The sequence below is a fragment of the Penaeus japonicus genome, unplaced genomic scaffold, assembly GCF_977035675.1.
Source record: "Penaeus japonicus unplaced genomic scaffold, GWHDUDI00000001_assembly GWHDUDI00000033, whole genome shotgun sequence".
NCBI classification, from domain to species: domain Eukaryota; kingdom Metazoa; phylum Arthropoda; class Malacostraca; order Decapoda; family Penaeidae; genus Penaeus; species Penaeus japonicus.
The window spans coordinates 8,693,865-8,706,364 of NW_028234435.1; the positions used below are offsets into that span (position 1 = coordinate 8,693,865).

The 12,500-nt window shown below is 36.4% G+C and overlaps 2 protein-coding genes across 2 annotated transcripts in view; one reads left to right on the forward strand and one right to left on the reverse strand.

The window, feature by feature from the left end:
- LOC122264582 (aspartate beta-hydroxylase domain-containing protein 2) overlaps nt 1-2,120 on the reverse strand; it is a 3,432-nt gene extending 1,312 nt beyond the window's left edge. Inside the window, exon 1 of the mRNA XM_043033550.2 lies at nt 1,014-2,120. Within this exon, the coding sequence (XP_042889484.2) occupies nt 1,014-1,851 (838 nt within the window). The 5' untranslated portion in view covers nt 1,852-2,120. The remainder of the gene's footprint in view (nt 1-1,013) is intronic.
- A 279-nt stretch (nt 2,121-2,399) lies between these two features.
- LOC122264583 (intraflagellar transport protein 22 homolog) lies at nt 2,400-11,193 on the forward strand. Its single transcript, XM_043033551.2, has 4 exons — nt 2,400-2,612; nt 9,863-10,035; nt 10,254-10,450; nt 11,045-11,193. Exons 1-4 carry the CDS (start codon nt 2,571-2,573, stop codon nt 11,191-11,193), a joined length of 561 nt encoding a protein of 186 aa, XP_042889485.2. The 5' UTR covers nt 2,400-2,570.
- The last annotated feature ends 1,307 nt before the right edge of the window (nt 11,194-12,500 follow it).

The following is a 12,500-nucleotide window of genomic DNA, read 5'->3' on the forward strand; positions in this document are numbered from 1 at the left end:
CCACACCATGTGCACAGTGATCATGGTTGAATCTGTGCTTAATGATACTATGGTTAAAATATCAACAAACATCCTCCAAGTATATTCTGGCAGGACAGAGCTAGGACTGGTTCTTACTTGACAAGGAACCTTTTTGGTGTATCATCAATGTATATGCTGTATTGGAGCATAGGATACATTGAATACTTATTTATTTGACCTTGTTAAAAACAATACACAAACACATATTCAGAATATAACAACTAGTGCTAAACTATGCTGTTTTTTTTTCTTCTCTTTTCAAATAGTGCACATTTTGTAAAACAAAAATGCATCAGTTGATTGTTTATCAGTGAAAAAAGGTCAAGGGAACTGGTGGGACTATCAATGAAAGCAATGTTTAACTTCTTTATTTTCAATTTGCACAAGTATTATCACAGAGGAATGGTCTTCGATTGCATCGTTTTATTTTGTGTAGGTTTAATTAACTTCAAATGCAAATTATCTGATGGACTTCATAGTAGTTTTACAGAATATGTTAGTATATATCACACATACTTTGATGCATGAAACATAAATGGTTACACTACCTTCCAATGTATCACTGCTATTGCGAGATAATACAAGTTCTAGAATAGGAGTTTGGGTTCTAGGTCTAATAAGGACCTGGTGTGTGTGACCTAGAATATGGCTGATTGTCACAGTTTAATAAAAAAAATAAAAAAAAGGTAAATATCTTTGTTCCTCTACTACATCTTACTAAAGCGTTTGAAGAAATAAACGCAATCCAGATACCTGTTCCATAAGATATATAGTAGGTTAGGTTTTATGCAATTTTCATGTGAAGTTTGACAGTCTCTCTCAAGTTGAATGACACCCTTTTGTTTAAACGTATTCCTTACTTGGCAACACAGACAAATCATCAATATGCTTAAGGGGGAAAAAAATCTATCATGATGTACAAAAATTAAAGGCTTTATCTTATCTGTAGAAAATATTCACAACAAAAGGAAAGAAAACCAATATCATCCCACCTAAATGGCACCTCAGACGTAGATTGGTGGGGCCGTAGTGAGGCTCAATGTGTGAGTCCGGATAAAGCACTGAGAAGCAGGCATTGCCAAACACACAGTCCTTCATGACTGATGGCAGCGAACCAATCATCGTTGATGTGTTGGGACACCTCCTGCAGTTTGATTCATTGACAACACCTTGGTCAATGAAGGGGAAGATGCACCAGTGACCACGAGGGACATCATTCAGCTTCCAGCCCCAATTGTCGCCACCCTTCATGGCCTCAAAGACAGACTCAAACTCCTTTAAGATGATACTGAAGTTGATCTTCAAGAGTTTTAGTTCCATTGCATAGACATCAAACTCATTCCAGTAAGGGTTGGCTGCTAAATCCATAGAAAATATGGTGGGCTTCTGGAAGGCTGAGCGAAGTGATTTTTCTCTCTGTACGTCTCTTGTTTCATCTTCTCTTGAGTTCTCCGAAGATGTGACCAACCTCCTTGCCACTGTCTGCACAGCATCTTGTAATCTTGCTGAAGTGGACTCCTGAGTCTTTGAGTCTAACACTCTCCATTTATCCGCAATTTGGTGTTCAAGCTCTTTGTACTTACAGCATCGGACACAACTGGAGTTCCTGCAAGACTGCGACTCAGAGTGGTCTGGGGTTGGGAACAGATAGAACAACTTCCGAAGGATCTCCAAAACAGCGATTTTCAAAGGCACTTTGTTCTCCTTCTTGTAAAATATAACAAGAATAAGGGCAGCAAATATCATACCCAGTGCCATGGAGGGCATGAGTGGCAGGGCAGGATCAGGAAGTCCTCCCAGGAAAGCGGAACAACATTCTCGTATCCCCATGACTATTAATAGGTAAGAGTAACAGCTTGACAGGAGCTAAATGATCTCAACGAGACGATTATGGTAGAGCAGACCATTAGCTTGCTCTTGAATCACCAATAAAATCATTACACTTGACAGCTACATGGTTTTCGTCTGCTTCTGTTGACCTAACACCTTCAGATACGGCTATTTGGGGAATTCTGTACTACAAAAACTATATCGAAATCAGAAATAAGGAACTCAATAGCCTTTTCAACTTTCTGACGCTTATAGTGTAAACAATTGGGTATTAGGTACTGCAGGTATAAAATAAATAGTTACATTTCTTGATTTAATACAATACGATATAACTTATTTATAGGTTAACTTATTTACCTACCACTGATAAATGTAAAGGCAAAATTTTATTGTGTCATAGTAATAATCAAACTACTAAAACACTAGTGCATAGTGCTGAAGAAAAAAATAATGGCCTATACAATGAAGAATGAAGGTAATATTGTAGGGCAATATATTATTTATTTTTTCACACATAAATATGGCAAGTAATAGACAAAATGAAAATTAAAGAATTAGCCCCGCAATCCTTGACATACCAGAGAAGGTAAACAAACCAATTTGAAGTTCTTCGCTGATCGTCTGGCCAATTCCTCGTAGTATCTAAATATAAAAAGTACTTGTGTAATTTGTGGAGAAGAAGAAAAATACAAAATTTTTGGAAGACTTATAAGGACAGCATGTCGAATAAAGTGAAAATAGTGATGGTCGGCCCTCCTGAGGTAAGAGTCCGGTTTTGATTAATATTCTTGAATTAATTTCTCTAGAATTTGCTTAATGATACTACCAAGTGTGGTATTAATGCTTATGTTTTATTTATCTTTTCTACGAAAGTTACTCAATAACTTGCATATTAGACTCCATTTGAAATTTGAGAAGTAAATATGTATGATAAGGGTTTTATATGTCATTGATCAACCAGTTCAATGTTTAATGCAATTAACCTAGTTACAGCAGTCATTTCATCCCCTTTGGTCATATATTTTTGCTGAATTGTTAGACTTTGATGTGATATGCTGAAAAAGCTATGGAAATAAAGTAAAAACTGTGAAGAACAAGTTTAGATTAGTGTAATATATCCATGAGAGATTGATTATCCATTTTTTTTCACCGCAGTCATTATAAAGTTCTTGGTATAACAGGATAGGTAGTACAGATAGTACCGGATTACAAAATTCCACAAAGGTAGTATTGATGGATTCCTCTCACCCTATACTACTCATATAAAGTGAATATTACTCTTGATCCCACCCCCATACCCCACAATATAGGCTTGAATAGGGGAGGGCTCTCATTACAGATCATGTTTTTCAACTTTCATCCTGCACTGATAGACAATCGATTGATGCCTTTTTGTTTTATTGGATGTGCACTTACTTAAAAAGGAGTTATCTATCTATTTAAGAATAATATTAGGATGTTTAATTCTTCAATAGACGACTGCCAAGAAGGGTCACCTATAGATCAACTAGCCAGTCATATTACTTTCGTGTTCCTTATTGTTAGTGAATCCGCAAGATTGAGTTGAGCAAGTTTTGAGTTGGTTGTTGCATCATGAAGACCTATGTGTGTATGTGTGTGTGTGTGTGTGTTAGTGGTATTGGTACCTGTACTAGAAATATATTAGTGATGTGGGATACACATAGATGATATATTCAAAAGGAACCAATCCCAACTCCATGTATAGAAACCAAAATAAAGACTCCATAAAATCAAGGTAAGTATCACAAAGTGCTATAAAAATGTGGGGGTTGGGGGGGGCAAAATTTCTCTTTGGCTAGGGCTAACTTCAAAACTAGATGAGGTTAGGTTGGTCATTGGGTTAGGATTTTATAGACAAAAATACCCTGAAAACAGCACATTCAAAATTCCCTCCTAAAATTGCTTTGTGAGATGACTGCTATTGCACGCGGTACCTCATGGGGGTGAGTAAATCGTAAAGAAACCCCATCTTTTAGATTTTTATTTTAAAGTAGACAGATATATGATAAAACTAAAGTACATGTGTGTCATATACCAATGCATTTTATTTATTCATATATTATCCTGCAATTTACCCTATCTACTCTATGCCCTCTCTACTGTCAGGGCCCAGATTGTGGGGTATAGGGGTGGAATCATGGATTATATCCACTATATGTGAATGGGAGAGGGTGAGAGGAATCCATCAGTACCACTTTTTTGGTATCTAATAATTCAGTGCTTTGAGTCATGCTTTACAGCTAAATCATTGCACCTAAACATGGTATGCTAACTGGCCCAACCCAATTCAACCCAACCTAACCTGACCCAATTCAGTCCAAACTGACCCGTCCTAATCATAACCCAATGTAACCTGTCCCATCTCATCACATGTGCCTAGCCAAGGGGAAGCTCTGCCACTTCTTGGACCCCCCTTTTGGGCCACTCTGTAAAGATGAACTCATTGGATACTGGTGTAGCGAATGTGTTTTCTCTTATTATTTTTTACAATCATGCCAAGTGCAATGTTTATATTTAGTAACTGACAATAGAAATGATCATTATAATTACTATGATTACCATAATATTTACCAAAATAAGTTTAGTATACAATCACAAACAGAGGATATCACTCTCTTATATCACTGGCAGGGAAGAAAGTCTTAAAGGGCGCTTATTCATAGTCTCTACCAAGCATTAGATTCAGAGAGCGATGACACAGAGCTTGATAGTGTAGGCAGAATGAGAAGAGTGAACCAGACCATGTGCAGTGGCTGCAATGTGTCCCTGTGCCAGTGTGGGTGCTTTGTGCAATGGTACTTATAGCAGTAGGTACATCTCTTTATTATTTCTTTAGTTGTGAATAGTTGATTGCCATTCCCCCCTCCCCCCAAAAAAAAAAAAAAAAAAAAAAAATATATATAATAATAATATATATATATATATATATATATATATATATATATATATATGTATATATATATATTTATATATATATATATATTATATATATGTAATAGTTCTGTCCGAGTTAGTTTAAACAGCATATTGTGCTGATCTACTAGGATTATAAGATAAAAGCCTCACAATGTAGTAACATGAAAAAATATTAAAGCCAAGTATCTTAAGTGATTTAAAGAGAGTGCCAAGACCTTGATATATCATGTTCTGCTCCCTCCCTCTAAAAGAAATCTGTCTGTTATGCTGAGCAGTTACTACTGGTGCCCAACTTGTGGCCAAAAAAGCCAATATATGCCCCATATCCGATGCTTTAATTGGATGAATCCTACCTTCTAGGTCACTCCATGAGCATTAATTAGCTAACTTAGTACCATGTGTTCCATTGGCTATTTCGAATGTATTGATGGATTGCCTTGTTTGTGGCACTCCAATCATGGTGGATACAATACTGTGTCTAAACTAAAAGTGACTTTCATAAGTTATAACATTTATAAAGAAATTGAGTGGCTTATTTGTGCAGGAAATAGTTTGTATATGTGCAGTCTGATTCAGTTAAAGTTCCATACAGACTTAGATTGCAACTTGTACAGTGATATTGATGACCAACTCCATTTACATCATCTCTCCAAGGTATTATTAGATAATGTCTAAGTCAGGTTAGAATTAAGGTTTCTATGCAGTCAAGATTTTCTGCAATATAAAGATAAGAATGAATTGAATCAGATGTCACACACAAAAAAAACACTTTGTTTTTGTTTGCCTTTTTCCTTTGTTTTGACCTGTCAACTCTCATGCCCTTCTAAATATCAGGGCATGATACAACTATTATATACATCTTAACCCTATGATGACGGTGTGTCACACCCGTGTGACACGGCTAAATGCCCGATGATGGGGTGAAACACCAGTGTGACGTTCCTGATGTAATGTTGCATAGGCCCGGCGTAGGGGGTTTCCACTTATCGCCGGGCCTGTCGGGATTGGGTTAAGCAATACATCTGTACCATTGCCATTAGTAATGGCAACAAGACATTACAAGAACCAATTAGTTTAGGTTAGTATTGGTAACAAGGGCTTCTTAGGTTAGGTTAGGTTAACCTATTGCCGATGGGGGATAGATTTGCTTACCCAGGCTCCAAGATGGGTTTTATGTCTGAGCGAGGCAGCATCAGCAACATACCTTGATTTTTTCCACTCCCTCTTAGTCACTCATTGTAGAGCTAGAGCCTTTTTTTTGTTGTTGTTGTTGTTTTACTGTTTGTAGAGACATATCTGTCATATCACAGGCTCTATCAGTTTGCAGTTGACTAAAATTGAAGTTCAGGATCCATATCAACTCATTTTTATCTTTATACTCAATGTGATAGAAGTATTGCTGTTTTAGGGGAGGACAAAAATCAACTTTATTTTTTCGTATTTGTGTGCTGTCACGGACGAACACGAAACTTATAACCATCCAAAATGGAGATAACATGAAGAGATAGGGAAGAGGAAGGAAACTTGTGCTTTTGACAGTGAGTGCCACAATAAAAGGCATCCATACTGGCACAGGGGCACATTGTAGGCATTGAGCATGGTGTGAGACATCTTCCTCCTCTTGTTCTGCTTGCACATCTTTCATCTGTTGTACTTTAGAGCAAGAGGTCAGCAACTTGCTATGTGCCATCACGATAGCACTTGCTAGAGACCGTAGATGGGTGCCATTCAAGGCTCTTTCTCCTGCTGGTGCTAGAAGAAAGTGGTGCCATCTAGGTTTTGGATGGGAGTTGAAACCCATTTTGCTTAATATTACGGCAGTTATAATAATTATGACTGCAGTTGTCAACATCACTCACTCATTACTCATAGCACAATAAAATAACATAGTGATCCAAAATCCCTGAATGTCATGATGCCCATCGTCAGGCAAGAGCTCCTGCATCATGTATGACGAAAAAACACGTCACTCATTGTTAATGCGTTAAAATAAGGTTTCTTCATAGCCAATTCTTTGTTCAATGTAAAGCCAAGAATGAAGTGAATCATACAAGGCACACATACCAACCATACTGTTTTTGTTGTTCTTGCTTTTACTCAGCATTTTCCTTGGCAGATTTCATGCCCTCCATAAGCATAATGAATTAGGGGATGTGATGCCAAGGAGGGCATAATTCTGCATCCACCCTGTGTTTTTACTCTTGGTGAGCTGCTAGGCAATGGCATGGCCCATTGTAAATGATTCACACTAATTATAATTAACCTTCCCGAGCTACAATTTTCTTGGTGGTCCCACTTACGGTTATATCTAGAGGTGACAACCTGATGGGTGGGATCATCCTCAGAGGATTGAGCTGAGAGTCCGTATAGCTTGAATTGGTAGTTCCATATTGTGTAAGTAATAGGCCTCACAGTATGACATGATGACCTGCTACTAAAAGCATCAAGACGAGACTGCAAGGCATGGATATGATCCAGGTTTTGCTGCTTAGCTTGGTCCTTCTGCACAGGTGTTGGCATCTCCAAATACTCCTGTTGACTCCTGCCACAAGGCCAATTAGTCTGTTGACTTCCTGGTCTGACAGCCCAGCATCATCGACTACACTACCAAGATGTGTAAAACTACGATGTCTCTACCATAAGCATATATGAACTGAGTAGACCCCCCCTAAGTGTTGGACTTTGGTTTTACTCCAGAAAATCTCTAGACCCAAAGAAGTTGGCAACATCATCAAAGCCAAGGTCATTGACCCAGAGTTCCTTTGCATTAACTTTGGATGATAGCTTTACCCATTGTCCAGTCCATGCAAGTATTATAAAGCTTTAGTGCCTACATCACTCTGCAATTTACACTGAAGAAGCTATACATGCCTCAACCACACTTTGCAGCACTTTCAGTTCCAGTATATAAGCTTTCTATTAATTTCATCGTAGTCAGAATTCTTTTGAACTGCGCATAATGATTCATGATGCACAAAGTTGAATGTGTTCTTGAAGTCAGTGTAGGCTACAAGAAGTCTATGAATGAAATCACAACATTGCCATACAATGGCTTGAATAAGGTCTATTGTTAATTTGCCAGGAGTGAATCCAGATGGTTTCAGTCTCAGATGCATCACAGGAAGATAATAGTAAGCACCTTGTCAGGTACACTGAACAGTGTGATGCCTCAATTAATGCTGCAATTCCAGTGATCCGCTTTGCCCTTCCACAGCAGGATGACCACACCCTTCAGCAGGTCTGGGGGAAGGCTACCAGATTGCCAGGTGGCAGTCAGGACAACATGCCATCCACAAAAATATTTCAGTGGTTTAACAGGGGCTTGGTAGGCAGAAAGAAAGTAATTTGCTTAGAAATGGCTTTTGACCTCCTAGGCAAGGTTTCTGATAAGCAGTTCCTTATCATTCCTTAGAGATATATGCTTCAATGATTGGTGCAAACCCCCATCTTCAGCCATTTGACTGGTGTTGCATGCATCCATGGTCTCTAGCATATCCTGAAGATGAAGTTCAGTGTTTGGCTACAAAAACATTCATAGATGTTTTTTATTTGTTCCAACTAGCCACAAAAGACAGCTTGACTGCATCCTATGGGAATGGTTTATCAGATAATTCTGCAACAACTGCTAAGTTTATTAGTGTTGGTGATGGATTCTATTCTGACAACAAGGTTAGTGTCATGGGCTATATTGTTCCATCAAAGACATCTCAAAGAAAACATTTCCTCAAGTGTGCCTAACATCAAATAGCTCAAAGTTGAAAAAGAAGTAATGAAACTCTACTCTGAAGTTCTAGAAGCTACTATAGGAATTACCAGTGATGTGAAAGACATCACTGAACTGTGTGATAGAATCACAGCTGGTATTTAATCATCATCGTAATTCCAAAGAGGCAAAAGTCAAAGTCTTTGGTCAATGAAACATTCCTTGAAATGATAAAAGTTTTTAAGAACTGCAAGAATAGAGAAGAATGAGTAAAACTAAACAAGAGTGAGGAAAAGCTTTGTAATAAAATAAAAGATGCATATTTCAGCAAAAAGGCAGCAGCCAAAAACATAGTGGCTGAAGCACATGATGTTGAAGCTGAGTTCTGAAAGGAAGAAGGAATCTAATTGGCTTCTAATTGCATCCAAAAAACGCGCACAACATTTTGAATCATACTGTGCAGAGGGAGGGATTGACATACAGCCTGAAGTTGAGAATCCCCATTTGTTCAACTATAGTCTACCTTCAAATGAAATTCCTGTGAATGAAGAAAGTCCAAATAAAGAAGAATTAATCAAAAACATTAACTCCCCAAAAAATAACAAATGCAAAGACATACAACAGACAAAATTTATGCAGAGCAACTAAAATATGCAAATTCTAACAAGCTAACAAATGCAATTTTACTCCTTCTATCAATAATATGGACATTGGTAAAAGTGCCTCAGTCATGGTTATCAGCTATAATAACTTACCTATGTAAGAAAGTATTAAAGAGTCTAGGCAAGAATTATCATTCAGTCTTTGTCATGAGCACAATATCCAGACCATTACCCAAAATGATTCTAGATTTTCTTCTAAATACTATATGATAAATCATATGATATACTGAAATTGGAATCAATATGGCATGGTTTTCCACAAAGAATAACTAAAGGTAGTATTAAACATTCAAATGTTCCAAAGGACAATAATGATACCAGTATGCTGACTGCAGAAAAAAGTTAGACTTTCAAAATGAATAATGAAAAGCAGCAACACATAACAAAAACAACAGAAATCAAGAACTTCTGCAAATCTCAATATCTTAAATATATAGCACATGTCACATGACTAGAAAATGATCCTCTCCAGAAACAACTTCTGTTTTGCATCTCAAAAAATCCTTTGTTGGGAAAAACTAGCTTCTGTTCTTGGAATTTTCTTTCATATTTTCCATGCTGCATTTTATATATGAATTTGGCCACAATGTTAGAAACCAAATGTAGACAGCTTGATGATACTGAAATAAGAGAGAAGTATGTAGATTAGAGTTTTTGTAACCATAACTAAAAATGTATAAATAAGTGACTTATTTATTTTCTTTTCCAGTGTGGGAAAACAACTCTTACCAATTTTCTGAGTGAGGCTGGAGAAGTGGGAAGTGGGGAGTACAGACCCACAAAAGGCTGCAGGATTCTGGAATTTGAAGTGCCTAATGTAGCCTACAACAATACTGCATCTAGCGTCGAAGTTGAACTGTGGGATGTCAGCGGAGATAGAACGTAAGAATGAATTTTTTCTTGCAGTTATTTCCTTTGTGTACAGATTTCTTATGCATTTATTATTAGTATATCAATTATTATATATTGATTTGTAACAGATCTTGTTTGAACTGAACTAAGTGACTAGTATGTAACACATTTTTCCAATTCATACTGGAAGTTAAACCCCTATAAACACACCTTTTTGACTCATCATTTCAAACTCTTTCTCTCACTAGGTACGAGACTTGCTGGCCTGTCATTCAGCAAGGGGCACAGGGCATTGTCTTTGTGTATAGCCCAGGGCGAGAGGAACACACACGAGTCCTTGACAATCTGTACACACACTTTGCTGAACAACAGGACATAAGTGATGCTCAGTGTGTGGTGTTCTGCCACTTCAAACCGGGAGCCAAAGGAAAGGGAGCAAAACTTTGTGAGTAATAAGTTGTTATGTTTTTATTAGATTTGGTTCTTTCTTTCTCTGCATGAAAAATCTAAGGTGTATTTGTTTATCTTTTGTTTTTGGGAATAATAAAATTTTCCCTAATATTTGTTTTATTATTATGATTATTTTGTCTAGTTTCTTGTACTCAGCCTCATTTTTAGATTTTATCACAATGGATCCAATCTCTTGACTTATTGTATGTTGATTTAAATTGTGCATAATTTAGGTCATGATAGATTAGTTCACAATATTTTCATTCACATTATACATCAAATGTGTGAAAACACCTATTTCATATCTTTTGTGCTATACTCACTTTTTGAAATGAACATATTTACACTACTGCATTTTTTCAACTCCTTCAAAGTCTCAATGAGAAATGTTTTACTTATTATTATTTTTTTTTTATCAAGCCAGAATTTGTATAAATTCTATCTCACTGGTGTTAAAACTCATATCTCAAATGAATAATTGTAAACATAAGCAGTATATCTCTACCTCTTCTTACTCATATTAAACTCTGGGATTTGAATCAAAATAGTTCTTAGCCAACATGAAATTCATCTCTGTTCCCAATTTCAGCAAATTCCTTCAACAAGATCTCCAAAATAGACACCCACTTGGATGATGATAGTGGAAGCGTAAAGAGGGATTTCAATGATTTTATTGCATCTGTCATGAGCCACATGTCTGATGTTGTTGAGCGCCAGGAGAACTTTATATTGCAGTGAGCCTATATGTTGATAAACTATACAAGTGTTATTACCATGCATGTGCTAATTAACATGCACAGATCTGAGACACAAGCACAGACACATAATTACGCATAAGCACATACACACAAAGCCAAATTTGACCTGAAAAGTCTAATTTAATCAAAATGATCTCATTTACATTTGTTTCATGATGCCCTCACAAATATATATATATATATATATATACATACACACATATATATATTATGAATATATATAATATATATATATATATATATATATATATATATATATATATATATACATACACACATATATATACATCTATCTATCTGTCTATCTCTCTCTCTCTCTCTCTCTCTCTCTCTCTCTCTCTCTCTCTCTGTCTCTCTGTCTCTCTCTCTCTCTCTCTCTCTCTCTCTCTCTCTCTCCTCTCCTCTCTCTCTCCCTCTCCTCTCCTCTCTTTCCCTCTCCTCTCCTCTCCCTCTCCCTCTCCTCTCCTCTCCTCTCTCTCTCTCTCTCTCTCTCTCTCTCTCTCTCTCTCTCTCTCTCTCTCTCTCTCTCTCTCTCTCTCTCTCTCTCTATATATATATATATATATATATATATGTATCCATATATCTATCTATATCTATATCTATATCTATATCTATATATCTATATATATTTATATATATTTATATCTATATATATATTTATATCTATATCTATATTCATATATATCTATATCTATCTATCTATCTCTATATATATGTATGTATATATTTGTGAAAAGGACTAAATGCTTTTATGTTCCATAGCATATCAGGTCATGTACATTGTACACATTTAATCTAGTCATGTTGCATATATATATATAAATGCCGTCCATAATAAAGTTTGTACCAATAACCTTGTTTTTATGTCCTACTACACATGAAAATAATATTTACAAAAAGTTAAAATAAAATGTTCTAACAATTATAATCTAGCATTAATAGGAAGGTTTGAAAACCTCTCCTTAATTGATTTTATCTGGACTGAAGGTATGAATATTACAGAAATCTCAGATTAATTGAATTACAATTGGCCCAGCACACTAGTTGAGCTAAAACTGACATAATGATGGCCTAGTGAACTACAGCTGACTTTGGTCCATTTAACTACAGCTGATCCAACTTTGGCCTGTTGAATTATAGCTGACTTTACTTGCATCAAGTTGGACCTTCCTTATTTGGTGAATGTGCTGGATATCACATCCTCTGGCTGATAAATGTAACATCCAACTCCCTGGTGTGCTCAAAGTATTTTCTGGTGAATCCTGAGATCCTTAATGACTTACG

What these genes read in the sequence shown, in the direction of transcription:
- LOC122264583 (XM_043033551.2), top strand. Translation starts at nt 2,571, where the DNA reads ATGTCGAATAAAGTGAAAATAGTGATGGTCGGCCCTCCTGAG. An exon ending in TGATGGTCGGCCCTCCTGAG is followed by an intron (nt 2,613 to 9,862) that starts GTAAGAGTCCGG and finishes TTTCTTTTCCAG; the next exon opens with TGTGGGAAAACAACTCTTAC. An exon ending in AGGAAAGGGAGCAAAACTTT is followed by an intron (nt 10,451 to 11,044) that starts GTGAGTAATAAG and finishes TCCCAATTTCAG; the next exon opens with CAAATTCCTTCAACAAGATC.